We start from the raw sequence: 14,875 nt of genomic DNA, 5'->3' as shown, positions 1-14,875 counted from the left end.
CTAGTTCGGCCCCTGGGGGCGACCTAGCTCCCAGTCGCGCCCCCAAGCGCCGGCCCCAGGATGCGGGAAATTTAAACTTATAGTCGTTCCCGCTTCAAAAGACGCCACAAATCCGGCGATCGGACGTAGTCTGGCGTTACAAAAAACAGAGCGCCGCACGCCGCAAGTTCGCGTGCCCAAGGATTCACTCGGCGGGGTCAGCTCCAGGCGTTGGCGGAGTCGGCGTGCGCGGGCTCGGCGGTGTCGGAGCTGCTTCGGTGCTGGGCTGTGTCGGCGCGGCTTCGGCACTGCTGGGCGGCGATGTAGAGGCGTCGTTCGGGCTTGGCGTCCGCGTGGTCGGCGTCGTCGGCAACTCACTCAGGATGAGGCCGCGCTGCGCCAGGTACCACGCCTTGAGCTTCTCGTCGTTGCTCCGGAGCATGTCCGCCCCGCCCATCAGAAAAGACATGTCGGTGTTCCTCTTCTTCGCGGCGACGTTCGTCCAGAGTAGGTCGAACTTGATGGCGCTGTTCTTCATCAGCGACGACCACCGCGCCTCGGTCTTCTCTTCATGTAGGACGGCCCGGGCCTGGGCGTCGGCGAGGCAATGCTCGATGGACTCCTGCACTCGTGCGGTTGCCGCGTCGGCGTTTTTCTCCTTCTTTGCCAATTTGTGGCCGTCCGGCCGCCCCTCACTCGCGCCCGGAGTCGTCGCGTCCGGCTTGTATGTCTCCTTGGCCTTGTCGAGGGCACGTCGAACTTCCGCCCACTTCTCGCACTTGTCAATGCGCTTTGTAGACGTGGAGGTGCTTGAAGTCGGCGTCTTGGTTGTCGCCCCGATACATGGCGAACATACGCAGCAGCTGCGCGGACGAACAAACAGTTAGCGGGCGGCGGGTGTAGACGACGAAGATATGCGGGCGAACGGCATGCGTACCTGATCCTCAACGCTGACGCCGCTCTCCGGGCGAGCCGCGACCTCCTCGACGATTCCATGCCATTTGTTGCCCGCCAACTGGATACGCCCCCAATGGTCCGCCATCGCCTTGGAGCCGCGCTGCATGTAGACGCCTTTGAAGTACGGAGGGTACTGCACGCCGACGAAGGCGGGCGAGGGTGTGCGCGACGCGGGGTGGCCATGGGGGAAGGTCACGTTTGGGTTGAACCCCCCGTGCGCGTCGCCGTCGGCGTAGCCGGGCGACGACGATCCCCATGGAGAGCCGACGCCTTGCTGTCCCCAGGGCGCGTACTGGGCGTGGCTGACGGCGGGTGGATTCATCATCCCCGCGTGGTCGACCGATGAGGAAGACGCCGCCGCACGCGCCGCGTTGTCACGGGCCTTCTTGGCAATGGCACTGTTCCGCCGGTCGGTGGTGACTGCGTCGCGTCGCTGAACTTCCACCCTCCACTCGGCGCTCGACATGCCCGATGGCTTCGATGGCGGCGCCCTCGGCTTCCTCTGCTTCGGCTGGGCCATGGTGCCAGTCGTGGTTGCCGCCGCGCGCGGCATGGCGTACTTCTTCGGCGGCATGGCGGCGACTGGAAGGCGAGCTGGAGGGGGTTTGGCAGGAGAAAGGGAGAGAATGGCGGGAGGAAGGCGAGCGAGCGAGAGAGATGCGAGGGAAAAGCGTCAAGAAACGGCGGGAAAAGGCCCTCGGGTCGCCGCCAGGACGGGCCCACGCGCCTTTTTCGCTTGCGCCGGCTTCCCAAGCGCCCCCCAGGGCGCCGGGTTCGGCCTGGGTCCGCCGGCACCAGTTTTTGCCCGAGCCGGCGAAAAACGGGCTTCTGAGGGCGCGACTGGGCCGTTTTTTTGACGCCGGCGCGGCAAAATCGCCTGGGGAGGGCCTGTTGGGGACGCGGCTGGAGATGCCCTAAGAACTCGTGTCATACAGATACCGCTGTGACAATGGAATATATAAATAAAACAGTTGTGGCCCTGAAGAGTCGGACATAATAACTCTGAATCATACATAAAAGTTAGCCAACTTCAGCTCTGATTCGAGTTAACTTGGTTTCCGGCAGATGTTTTGAACAACTACTATAGCTTCACACTTGAATTGCGTATAATAAGTTTCAGACTTCACACAAGGAGGCTGAAAGATTCAGAGTTAACGTTCAGCTCTGTTTCAAAAGCAGAGTTCAGACTACAAAATTTACATAACGCTTACCGTTTACATGGCATAAGTGGCTCATTGAAATTGTTTACATCCAAGTGAAGATCCAACAAAATGTACAAATTGATTAAAGCACCAGATGCTACTAGGTCACTGAAATCTACAGTACAATGCTAGACTAGGCTCATACTTGCATGTCCCGTGACTCATGTGTGGTATTTGAAAGGTCTTCCTAGTTATATCGCGAATCTTTTAGATAAACCTCTTAAGAAGTTGGAGGGCCTAGTATATGGCGATTTCTCTTTTGCTAGAACCCACTTTTTTACGATTACGAGGTTTATTCGAAGAGGAAATTGCATCCTGTTGCATCTCCTTATTCAGCAAAATGCATAACAACTTGCTGATTCTCCTCCCTTCCTTCCTTCCTTCCTTGTGGACAGGTATGAGCAGACGGACCCGACTAGCATGACAAACATGCAGCTCATCAGAAAGATGAAGGAGCAGCTAGCAAAGGATCTGACCCGCGCGACTGCGCCAAGCAAGTGCGCTGCGCAAGAACATCCACCACTTAATCCACCGAACCCAAGGCAACCATTCTCTGTTTCTTGCACGGGTTGGTTCATTAGATAGAAACGATTATTGTTAGATCTGCATTTTTTTCACAAGGCAAAAAGGAAGAAATGATTCACTCGATTACGCATTTTGAACAAAATCTAGCCTAGCACTGCACATCCACAGCAACGTCTACAGTTCCAGAGTTGAACTTGGTGCATAGCCTAAAGAAGCAAGTAACTAATTACAAGTTTATAACATACAGGTGTCTGCTGCTACCCGCGGACCAATTTTGGCATACCACAATTACAGGTTCTGAATCATACACTTTATTTATTGAACTCAAGATAGGTGCAGATTTTTTATGTGCTGGCATGGTTGGAAGAGGAAGCCTCATGAAACTATAAGGTGTAAATTAAAATGGCAAAGGTAACAAAAAAATGCTCATTATACACTGTGATCACAAGCCAGTGATATCAACATCTATATTTGTCAAGTTCCGATAAAATGCCCCCACTACTATGAGGACGCTCCAAATTTTCTTAGATTATCCCCTCTTACTTTGTTAGCCAGAGGAGCATATGGGCAGATATGCTGAAAACCCCTCAAGCTAACTACACTGCATAAAAGGAACCGAAGGAATATGTGCCATTGGAGGTACACAATCAAACAGGATGAACTTATGGAAATGATTTCGTCAAAGCTTCAGTTTGGCATGCTATTTAGGATATCAATTCAAGGGAATTATTAAAACAGAGCAACTTGACTCCAAACATGGCTGTGGGATTACTTAAATATCTCATCAGGTAGCTATAAAGTTATTAATCAACCTCATGATGACAGTAAATCAGAATCTGAAAGAAAAACTAATTTCCAGTGATAGCATAACGATCTCTGCAAACACATATACTCACATCGTATCACTGAAAGAGGTGCAATGGACCTAAGGCGCATACAGATCAGTTTGGTGAGCTACTATAGCCGTGCTAATAGTCCCTCCGTTCCTAAATATATGACGTTCTGGTAGTTTTAAATGAACTACCAAAACGTCACATATTTAGGAACGGAGGGAGTACTATATATCTTCCCTAATTCGCAAAAGAATGTAGAAACAACTATTCTCCCCAGTGGAGCAGCTACATTGATGTGACCATTAATCATTCGGCATGAGTGGTGAACCATCTCGAAAACAATGAACGATGAATTGATGTTGACCATTAGACCAAGTGGGCTATATCACTCCAAAAGACTAACTTAATTTCAGTATCACCAAAAGGAAATCGTGGAAGCATTCTAACCTGCAGGCAAGAATTTGTCACAATACCAAATATTCTTAAGAAGACAACAAGCTAAATTGGTTGATAAACTCAGGTTAGTGATTGTAAGCTAGTTGCATAATACAAGCATGCATATCAAACAGGACTACATATGTGTATTCTTGGGGCAGGCAGGAATTGACTTAAATGTCATAGCTGCAAAAATATCATAGGGTTCCTTGGTGTGAATGACATTGTTGGGTAACTGAGGAAGTACTTCTCGTGGCTCATGTCCTACCTCTCGAGAATTATCTCAAAGATCTATGCAGAAATTGCCACAGCAGCAAAAGGGCACAGCTTCTGATGACTCCATAAAATGTTGTATCTAGTTTCGGCTCCATCACACCAAAACAGTAAATACAAATGAATAACTGAAAAAAAACATGATGACACAACAAAACAGGGGACAAGATTATCTTGTGGCACTGCGTCACAAATTTGAGGAATATACGACTAATCTGGTTTCTTTATTTTAGCACAGAGGACTAAGAATAAGCTGTTCTTTGCACACAAAGATTTACAAAAACAATTCAAACAAGAGGAAACAGATTATGCTAAAGCAAGGTGAATTAACCCTGGGCCCTACATACGAAACGCTAACACCAGGGGACAACATTCCCTCCATCTGCTTCCAAAAGGACTATTTACCTAGATTTGGGAAGGGCATCAGATTTATCCTCAAATTATCCACTATGAATTGCAAAAACAGTAATAGAACATTAGGAATGCATTACCCACAACGAAGGAGACCTTACCTTGGCTCATTGTCTCAATGCACAGGCAACTAAATTGAAAACTGAAATTTTAGCGCATTTCAGAATGGCCTGATCTCACACTTACTTAGTTCCAATACATGTGTTTAAAACATGAATGAGGACAAATAAATTCATAACCAATCCATGGTTTCTTCTCTGCTGAGTGGTGACATTACATATCAGTATCCAGGGATCAAATTATCAGCTTCATCACTCGTTAACAACCACCAACCCAGCATCTAACAGACATACAGCAGCGGACAACCAGCACACAGTTACATCAGAGCCCGTTATTGGCTTATGTGAATCTGAAATTAGTGGGCACTTCCCCTTTACAAGCAGCATCGTAGTCTTTTTCAAGGTGCGGTGCAGCTTCCTTATGAGGGTGTATGAACTTCTTCTTGAATGTCATGTCGGACTCCTTGAAAACAGTATAGTAGCTTGGGTCACACTTGAGCAATCCATTTTCCTTGATAAACTTTACAGCGTAGTGCCGGGGCCTGAGCCGGCCCTCTAGGCTGAGACCTAGCATTACGGGTCGCTGAGCAATGTACGCCGATTCCAAACCCACCTCGGAGATGAGGAACTCAAATCTGCGCTGCAGCGATTTCTCGGACCCCCTCAGCAACGGTGGAAACTTAGAAACAGCCATGCCTACCTCAGCATCCGTCCACCTGAACGTGCTCTTCAAGTACCCCACCCTGACTGTGATCTCCTCCTCGCCGAGGAATGCAACAGCCTGAAGTGCGTGCCTGAACATCCCAGAGGCACGGGGCACACCAATGTTTTCAGCGCACGCCACCATTGCCTGAACATGCTCCGGGTTGCTGATGATCATCCTCGGTCTTTGGATGCAAAACTTGGCGATATCACAATCCTGCAACCCACACTCTCGCAGGTACGCGACATTGGGCTTGACCACCCTCTCGATGCTGTGTGAGAGGATATTGGAGAACTTCATCACCCGGAGGAAGTTGTGGGAGGTGCCGAAGAGGCGCAGGTAGTACTGCAGCTTGGAGAGGACAGATTTTTGGCGGAATTTGTGGGCGGCGAGCGATGCGAGGCGCGCGATGTCGGAACGCGATAAGCCGAGGCCAGAGAGCCCTGCGGCTACGGGCGTCAGGGTTCTCTCCACGCTGGCGCAGAGGAACTGCGGGTCCCTGGCGACGAGGGCGGCGACATCGGCGTCGGAGAGACCGAGGCCGGCGAGGAAGGCGAGCACGGCGTCGGGATTGGCGGGGGACCTGAGGTGGGAGAGCTTGGCGGAGGCCTTGAGGGCCTGGGGTCGGGTGAGGCCGCAGGTGGCGACGAGGTACTCCTCCACGGCGAAGCTAGGGTTCGGGGAGGCGCCGGGCGCTGCGGCGGAGAAGAGGCGGTGCAGCTGGGAGGCGGGAGAGGCGGAGGGAGACGATAGGAGCTGGGTGAGGATGTAGCACCGGAGCCGGAGGAGCATGGCGCCGCGGCGGAAAGGCCGGGGAGATTTGGCGGCGGCCGGCGGCGGCGAGGGAATGGGGAACGGGGATGGCTTCTGCTTTTTTTTTTTTTTTTGACGATGATTCCCGTCTCCAGTCCAGCGTTGTTCAACCCAGCCAGCCCAAGTGGGTCCCGCCCGTCAGTCTCATGCTGCCATTTCTATAATGTGAGCCAGCGATCCCTTTTCCAACATTGTTGGTAAAATTGTCAAAGATTAGAGTGACATGTTTGGCCTGCAATGAAGTACTCCCTCTGTCTTATAATATAAAAACGTTTTTTATATTAGTGTAGTGTCAAAAACGTTCTTATATTATGGGACAAAGGGAGTGGTACTGTTTTCATATTTCTGCCCAAGGGAGGCAAACAAAGCCGCACACACTTTAGTCATAAATTCTTACTACGATTCAAACTATGTAACTGGTTGGGACGGTGATTCCTAAATTTTCATCTACCGTTCCTGATGTAATTGTTATTTAAGTTCAACAAAAAGTGTGTCACATCTTCAAACGCATACTTGACTGTCTTCTAGGTGATTGCAAGATATCCTCAATGATAAGCTACAATAAACGAATATTGAGCGTATCCATGAATCCTACTAGAATGCATCGCTTTTGCTTGCGCATACGTCTTGCTTCTTTCCACTCCCCTATGGTAAGGCGTGTCGTAACTGTTGTTTACTTTGTCACAAAGTTTTCCATGAATGTAGTTGAATGATCGGTATGGTCGACTAAAGTGGGGTGATTAGACGACTAACAAAATGTTAACTTCTTTTGCAAATTTTAGGCTCAACAAAACAACAAATTTGTCTAGATATGCAATTAGGTGAACAACCTATATGACAAACTTAACAAGTAACAAGTGCTAGCAAGTAGCAAGAGTAAACACAAGATAATAACTTGCACAAATTAAAGGACCAAAATAACCGCAAGTGGAGTCGATGAAGACGAGGATGTCTTTCTGAAGTTCCATCCATTGGGGAGGGTATGTATCCATTGGAGGGGTGTGAAGACACAATGCTACCCAAGCGTCCCAAGGACTCACCCTATTATCTTCATGCCCTCGCACAATGCAAGGTGTCGTGAATCCATTAGCGATGCACTTGAAGGCGACAATCCGGGACCTTTACAAATAAGGTTGGAGCTTCACAACTTAATCGAAGACTCCCAACACCACCACGAAGTTTCACCATAATGGAATGTGGCTCTGCAGTGACCTCTTCCTTCTAGGATGCCCAAACACCCAGGAGTAATAAATTGAAGTAGATGTAGAAGTCGGAATACGCAAAATGGTTTGGTGGAAGTGTAAATCGGGTGAATCTCCTATCCCCAAAGTACGAGAGAGTTGGGGTGGTTGGGGAAGGAGATCTCAAGCTTTTTCAGGTTTGGAAATGGTGGGTAAAAGCTTGGGCAAACTTAGGGTTAGGAGGAACAAGAAGGAGGGTATTTATACCCCCACGGGAGAAGTAACTGTTACACAACCGCAACTCCGATAACCCGGACTATCCAGAGAGAAAACCTCTTGCCCCGGGCACCTGGACAGATTAGGCCTTGTACAATGCTAGATGCTTGGGGAGGTGCTTAGAAAAATAAAACGGGTTTTTCTGAAGCGCCGATGTCCTATTTCTACATAAGAGACACATAATTAAGCGTCTACCCTGTACAAATAAGCACCGATGCTTAAAAAAACGTGATTTATTTCTCTATGCACCTCACTTAAGCACCTTGCATTGTACAAGGCCTTAGAGGACAGGATAGGCTGAGGGCCCTGGCACCCGGACATTACCGAGGCCCTTCTCTGGTACCTACGGGCACCTGGACCTCTAGAGTGGGTGACTTCTCTGATAAAAACTTTCTTCTGACGGAACATGGAAAAAGATGGGCAAAGTGAATGTGCAAATGTTTTGAGTTCCCTAACTCTCTAATCAAAACAACCCCTCTTATAGTACGGATGTTCCTTTGACTCAAAACTACTCCAAAGAACTTTCCGAGTCAGCAAAGAACACCGTCTTTATCCCTTTTTGTATTGATGGGGTTACCTAAGTCCGTAGACCAAATGGAGAAGCCAATGTCCTGAGATATACTTGACAACCGACATTATTTCTCACAAGTCTAAATGACCCAAAAATAAACATTGTTTAACAGCAATAATAAATCAATCCAACCTAGGGCGGGGCAGATTCTATCCGAAGATTGCACCGCCATCCACGGAGGGAGAAAACCTCACTGACCGTACACTCCAACCGTGTAGACGCCATCATAAAAAGGTCTATGTCCTTCGTCCTCTGTAGGATAGACTAAGAGCATCTACAGCCGGGCATCCCAAACCCGTCTCAAACGGCCGGGCGGGCCGCCCGGTCACTGACCGATCACGAAATTTCGACCTAGACGGGCGCCTCAAACGCCCGGGTTGACCGGCACCCCTCATATCCAGCCCAAATATGGGGCGGATATGGGGGCGCCCAGGCGCGTCCGCCACGTCGGACCCAACCCATGATAGCCCACCCGACCCCACATATATTCCTCCCCATCCGCTCGTCGGACCAAACCCTAGCCACTTCACTCCACTCCCCTCCGCCACCCAAGCTCCCGTTCAGCGATCGCCAACCTTGTCCGGCATGGCGGGCAGTGGATCCGAGTCCTTCACCTCCAGACCCACGTGACCCTGAGGAGGAGATGGACGTCCGTCTTGCGCTCCTCCGCTCCCGGGAGGAGGCCCGTGCGAGGCAGCGCGGTAGACTCCTTTTTTCAGGAATCCATTGCGTCCGCCCAAATGGCGCATGGATCTGACGCTAGGTGTGCGTTGTTGCCTCATCGGAGGCGGTCCGCTGGCGTTCGAACGTGGTGGTGGACTTGCAACCCATTCGTTGATGCACGGAGCAACAGGAGCACCATGGGCATCATACGACGCAAACATGGCATGGCGTGCCCGCCATGCGAGGCAGCGGGCGCGGGAGGTGGCGGCAGCCCTCACGGCGGTGGACATCGACGAGGCGGAGTCACATTCTCCGGCGCCCCGTATGGTGCACCCGTGCGGGTGTTGCAATCGCATCGTGGTGGATGTCGCCGGCTCGTCCCAGGACGGATCCATCATCGATATGACGTCTGAAAGTACATATAGTCCCGATGTGTGGTTTTGGTAATTAAATGACAATCCTAATGGACTAATCTTTGCATTGAGATATATGATACATTCATTTTGCAGTCATGCTTTTATATCTATATTTATTGCATTATGGGGTGTTATTTCACATTATGTCACAATACTTATGGCCATTCTCTCTTATTTTACAAGGTTTACATAAGGAGGGAGAATGCCGGCAGCTGGAATTCTAGCCTAGAAAAGGAGCAAATATTAGAGACCTATTCTGCGCAACTCCAAAAGTCCTGAAACTCCACGGAATATCTTAAAATAAATAAAGAAAAATCCTCGCCAAAGATGAAGGCCAGGGGGCCCACACCCTGCTCACGAGGGTGGGGGGCGCGCCCCCTCCCTAGGGCGTGCCCCCTACCTCGTGGGCCCCCTGGTGGCTCTCCGACGCCCATCTTCTCCTATATGAAGTCTTTCATCAAGTAAAAAACCAGAAGCAACCTTTCGGGACGAACCTCCGCCGCCACGAGGTGGAACCTTCGCGGAACCAATCTAGGGCTCCGGCAGAGCTGTTCTGCCGGGGATACTTCCCTCCGGGAGGGGGAAATCATCGCCATCGTCATCACCAACGCTCCTCTCATCGGGAGAGGGCAATCTCCATCAACATCTTCACCAACACCATCTCATCTCCAAACCCTAGTTCATCTCTTGTATCCAATTCTTGTCTCCAAGTCCGGGATTGGTGCTAGTAGGTTGCTAGTAGTGTTGATTACTCCTTGTAGTTGATGCTAGTTGGTTTATTTGGTGGAAGATCATATGTTCAGATCCTATATGCATATTATTACCCCTCTGATTATGAACATGAATATGCTCTGTGAGTAGTTACGTTTGTTCTTGAGGACAAGGGAGAAGTCTTGCTATTAGTAGTCATGTGAATTTGGTATTCGTTCGATATTTTGATGAGATGTATGTTGTCTAGCCTCTAGTGGTGTTATGTGAACGTCGACTACATAACACTTCACCATTATTTGGGCCTAGAGGAAGGCATTGGGAAGTAATAAGTAGATGATGGGTTGCTAGAGTGACAGAAGCTTAAACCCTAGTTTATGCGTTGCTTCGTAAGGGGCTGATTTGGATCCATATGTTTCATGCTATGGTTAGGTTTACCTTAATACTTTTGTTGTAGTTGCGGATGCTTGCAATAGTGGTTAATCATAAGTGGGAGGCTTGTTCAAGTAAGAACAGCACCCAAGCACCGGTCCACCCACATATCAAATTATCAAAGTACCGAACGCGAATCATATGAACGTGATGAAAACTAGCTTGATGATATTCCCATGTGTCCTCGGGAGCGCGTTTCCTTATATAAGAGTTTGTTTCGGCTTGTCCTTTGCTACAAAAAGGATTGGGCCACCTTGCTGCACTTTATTTACTTTTGTTACTTGCTGCTTGTTACAATTTATCTTACCACAAAACTATCGTGTTACCACTTATTTTAGTACTTGCAGAGAATACCTTGCTGAAAACCGCTTATCATTTCCTTCTGCTCCTCGTTGGGTTCGACACTCTTACTTATCGAAAGGACTACGATAGATCCCCTATACTTGTGGGTCATCAAGACTCTTTTCTGGCGCCGTTGCTGGGGAGTGAAGCGCCTTTGGTAGGTGGAACTTGGTAAGGAAAAATTTATATAGTGTGCTGAAATTTACTGTCACTTGTTACTATGGAAAGTAATCCTTTGAGGGGCTTGTTCGGGGTATATTCACCCCGTCTAGTAGAGCAAAGAGTTGCTCCTCAACCTACTGAACCTATTGAAGATGAAACTCCTTTTGAATTTCCTTCGGGTATGATGGAAAAACTGTTAGCTAATCCTTTTACGGGAGATGGAACAAAGCATCATGATGAGCACTTAATATATGTGGATGAAGTTTGTGGATTATTTAAGCTTGCAGGTATACCCGATGATGTTGCTAAGAAGAAGGTCTTCCCTTCATATTTGAAGGGAGACGCATTGACATGGTATAGGCTATGTGATGATATGAGATCATGGAACTATAAAAGATTGAAATTGGAATTTCATCAAAAGTATTACCCTATGCATCTTGTTCATCGTGATCGCAATTATATATATAATTTCTGGCCTCGTGAAGGAGAAAGTATCGCTCAAGCTTGGGGGAGGCTTAAATCAATGTTATATTCATGCCCCAATCATGAGCTCTCGAGAGAAATAATTATTCAAAGTTTTTATGCTCGGCTTTCTCATAATAATCAAACCATGCTCGATACTTCTTGTGCTGGCTCTTTATGATGAAGATTATTGAATTTAGATGGGATTTATTGGATAGAATTAAACGCAACTCCGAAGATTGGGATCTCGACGAAGGTAAGGAGTCAGGTATGACACCTAAGTTTGATTGTGTTAAGTCTTTTATGGATACCGATATTTTCCGTAAGTTTAGCACTAAATATGGACTTGATTCTGAGATAGTAGCTTCTTTCTATGAATCTTTTGCTACTTATGTTGATCTCCCTAAGGAGAAGTGGTTTAAATATCATCCTTCCATAGAAGTAAAAGTAGCTGCACCTATTAAAGTTGAAGAAAATATTGTCACTTGTAATGATCCTATTGTTCCTACTTCTTATGTTGAGAAACCACCTTTCCCTGTTAGAATAAAGGATCATGCTAAAGCTTCAACTGTGGTTCGTAAAAGCAATATTAGAACTTATACACCTCCTGAACAAGTTAAAGTAGAACCTAATATTGCTATTGTTAAAGATCTATTGTCTGATAATATTGATGGGCATGTTATTCAGTTCAACGGTGAAACTGCTAGAATTGCTAAACCTTGTGCTAAAGATAAACATAGACCTGTGGTAGGCGTGCCTGTTATTTCTGTTAAAATAGGAGATCATTGTTATCATGGCTTATGTGATATGGGTGCTAGTGCTAGTGTTATACCTATTACCTTATTTGAAGAAATCAAGCATGAAATTGCACCTGCTGAGTTAGAGATATTGATGTTACAATTAAGCTTGCCAATAGAGATACTATTTCACCAATTGGGATTGTTAGAGATGTTGAAGTCCTGTGTGGGAAAACTAAATATCCTGCTGATTTTCTTGTTCTTGGCTCCCCACAAGATAGCTTTTGTCCCATTATATTTGGTAGACCCTTCTTGAACACTGTTAATGCTAAGATAGATTGCGAAAAGAATGTTGTTACTATTGGCTTCGATGATATGGTTCATGAGTTTAATTTCTCTAAATTTAGTAAACAACATCGTGAGGAAGAATTGCCTAGTAAGGATGAAATTATTGGTCTTGCTTCTATTGCCGTACCTCCTAGTGATCCTTTAGAACACTATTTGCTAGACCATGAAAATGATATGTTCATGAATGAAAGAAGGGAAATAGATGAAGTATTCTTTAAACAGGAACGTATTATGAAACAATTTGCCTGTTGAAATCTTAGGGGATCCTCCTCCACCCAAGGGTGATCCCGTGTTTGAGCTTAAACCACTACCTGATAATCTTTAAATATGCGTATCTTGATGAAAAGAAGATATATCCTGTTATTATTAGTGCTAACCTTTCAGAGCATGAAGAAGAAGGATTATTGAAAACTCCGAAGAAGCACTGTGCCGCTATTGGATATACTCTTGATGATCTTAAGGGCATTAGTCCCACTCCATGTCAACATAAAATAAATTTGGAAGCAGATGCCAAACCAGTTCGTGATCCTCAAAGACGTTTGAATCCTAAAATGAAAGAAGTGGTAAGAAAAGAAATACTTAAGCTTCTGGAGGCCGGTATAATTTATCCCGTTGCTGATAGTCAATGGGTAAGTCCTGTCCATTGTGTCCCTAAGAAGGGAGGTATTACTGTTGTTCCTAACGATAAATATGAATTGATTCCACAAAGAATTATCACAGGTTATAGGATGGTAATTGATTTCCGCAAATTAAATAAGGCTACTAAGAAAGATCATTACCCCTTACCTTTTATTGATCAAATGCTAGAAAGATTATGCAAACATACACATTATTGCTTTCTAGATGGTTATTCTGGTTTCTCTCAAATACCTGTTTCGGCTAAAGATCAATCAAAGACTACTTTTACATGCCCTTTTGGTACTTTTGCTTATAGACGCATGCCTTTTGGCTTATGTAATGCACCTGCTACCTTTCAAAGATGCATGATGGCTATATTCTCTAACTTTTGTGAAAAGATTTGTGAGGTTTTCATGGACGAGTTTTCCGTCTATGGTTCCTCTTTTGATGATTGCTTGAGCAATCTTGATCGAGTTTTGCAGAGATGTGAAGAAACTAATCTTGTCTTGAATTGGGAAAAGTGCCACTTTATGGTTAATGAAGGTATTGTCTTGGGGCACAAAGTTTCTTAAAGAGGTATTGAAGTTGATAAAGCCAAGGTTGATGCTATTGAAAAGATGCCATGTCCCAAGGACATCAAAGGTATAAGAAGTTTCCTTGGTCACGCCGTATTTTATAGGAGGTTCATTAAGGACTTCTCAAAAATTTCTCGGCCTCTGACTAATTTATTGCAAAAAGATGTACCATTTGTCTTTGATGATGATTGTGTAGAAGCATTTGAAATACTTAAGAAAGCATTAGTCTCTGCACCTGTTGTTCAGCCACCTGATTGGAATTTACCCTTTGAAATTATGTGTGATGCTAGTGATTATGCTGTAGGTGCTGTTCTAGGGTAAAGAGTTGATAAGAAATTAAATGTTATCCATTATGCTAGTAAGACTCTAGACAATGCTCAAAGAAATTATGCTACTACTGAAAAAGAACTTTTAGCAGTTGTATTTGCTTGTGATAAGTTCAGACCTTATATTGTTGATTCTAAAGTAACTATTCACACTGATCATGTCTATTAAATATCTTATGGAAAAGAAGGATGCTAAACCTAGACTTATCAGATGGGTTCTCTTGCTGCAAGAATTTGATTTGCATATTGTTGATAGAAAGGGAGCTGAGAACCCCATTGGAGACAACTTGTCTAGGTTAGAAAATGTTCTTGATGACCCACTACCTATTAATGATAGCTTCCCTGATGAACAATTGAATGTTATAAGTACCTCTCATAGTACTCCATGGTATGCTGATTATGCTAATTACATAGTTGCTAAATTCATACCACCTAGTTTCACATACCAACAAAAGAAAAAGTTTTTCTATGATTTGAGACATTACTTTTGGGATGGCCCACATCTTTATAAAGAAGGAGTAGATGGTGTTATTAGACGTTGTGTACCTGAGCATGAACAGGAACAAATCCTATGCAAGTGCATGCCACTCCGAAGCTAATGGAGGACACCACGCTGGAGACAGAACTGCACATAAGGTATTGCAATCCGGTTTTTATTGGCCTACTCTCTTCAAGGATGCCCGTAAGTTTGTCTTGTTGTGTGATGAATGTCAAAGAATTGGTAATATTAGTAGACGTCAAGAAATGCCTATGAATTATTCACTCGTTATTGAACCATTTGATGTTTGGGACTTTGATTATATGGGACCTTTTCTTGCCTCTAATGGATATAAACATATTTTAGTTGCTGTTGATTACGTTACTAAGT

General features: G+C 46.0%; 1 protein-coding gene across 1 annotated transcript; it reads right to left on the bottom strand.

Annotated features, from left to right (window-relative positions):
• Positions 1 to 4,728: 4,728 nt before the first annotated feature.
• Positions 4,729 to 6,275, bottom strand: LOC125515712. Its single transcript, XM_048681223.1, has one exon. The coding sequence runs from the start codon at positions 6,167 to 6,169 to the stop codon at positions 5,015 to 5,017; it is 1,155 nt and encodes a 384-aa protein (XP_048537180.1). The 5' UTR covers positions 6,170 to 6,275; the 3' UTR covers positions 4,729 to 5,014.
• Between the last annotated feature and the right edge of the window lie 8,600 nt (positions 6,276 to 14,875).

Source organism: Triticum urartu, chromosome 6 (assembly GCF_003073215.2).
Source record: "Triticum urartu cultivar G1812 chromosome 6, Tu2.1, whole genome shotgun sequence".
Taxonomy (NCBI): Eukaryota; Viridiplantae; Streptophyta; class Magnoliopsida; order Poales; family Poaceae; genus Triticum; species Triticum urartu.
Note: the sequence above shows the minus strand (reverse complement) of the source record. Positions and strands in the feature narration are given on the sequence as shown.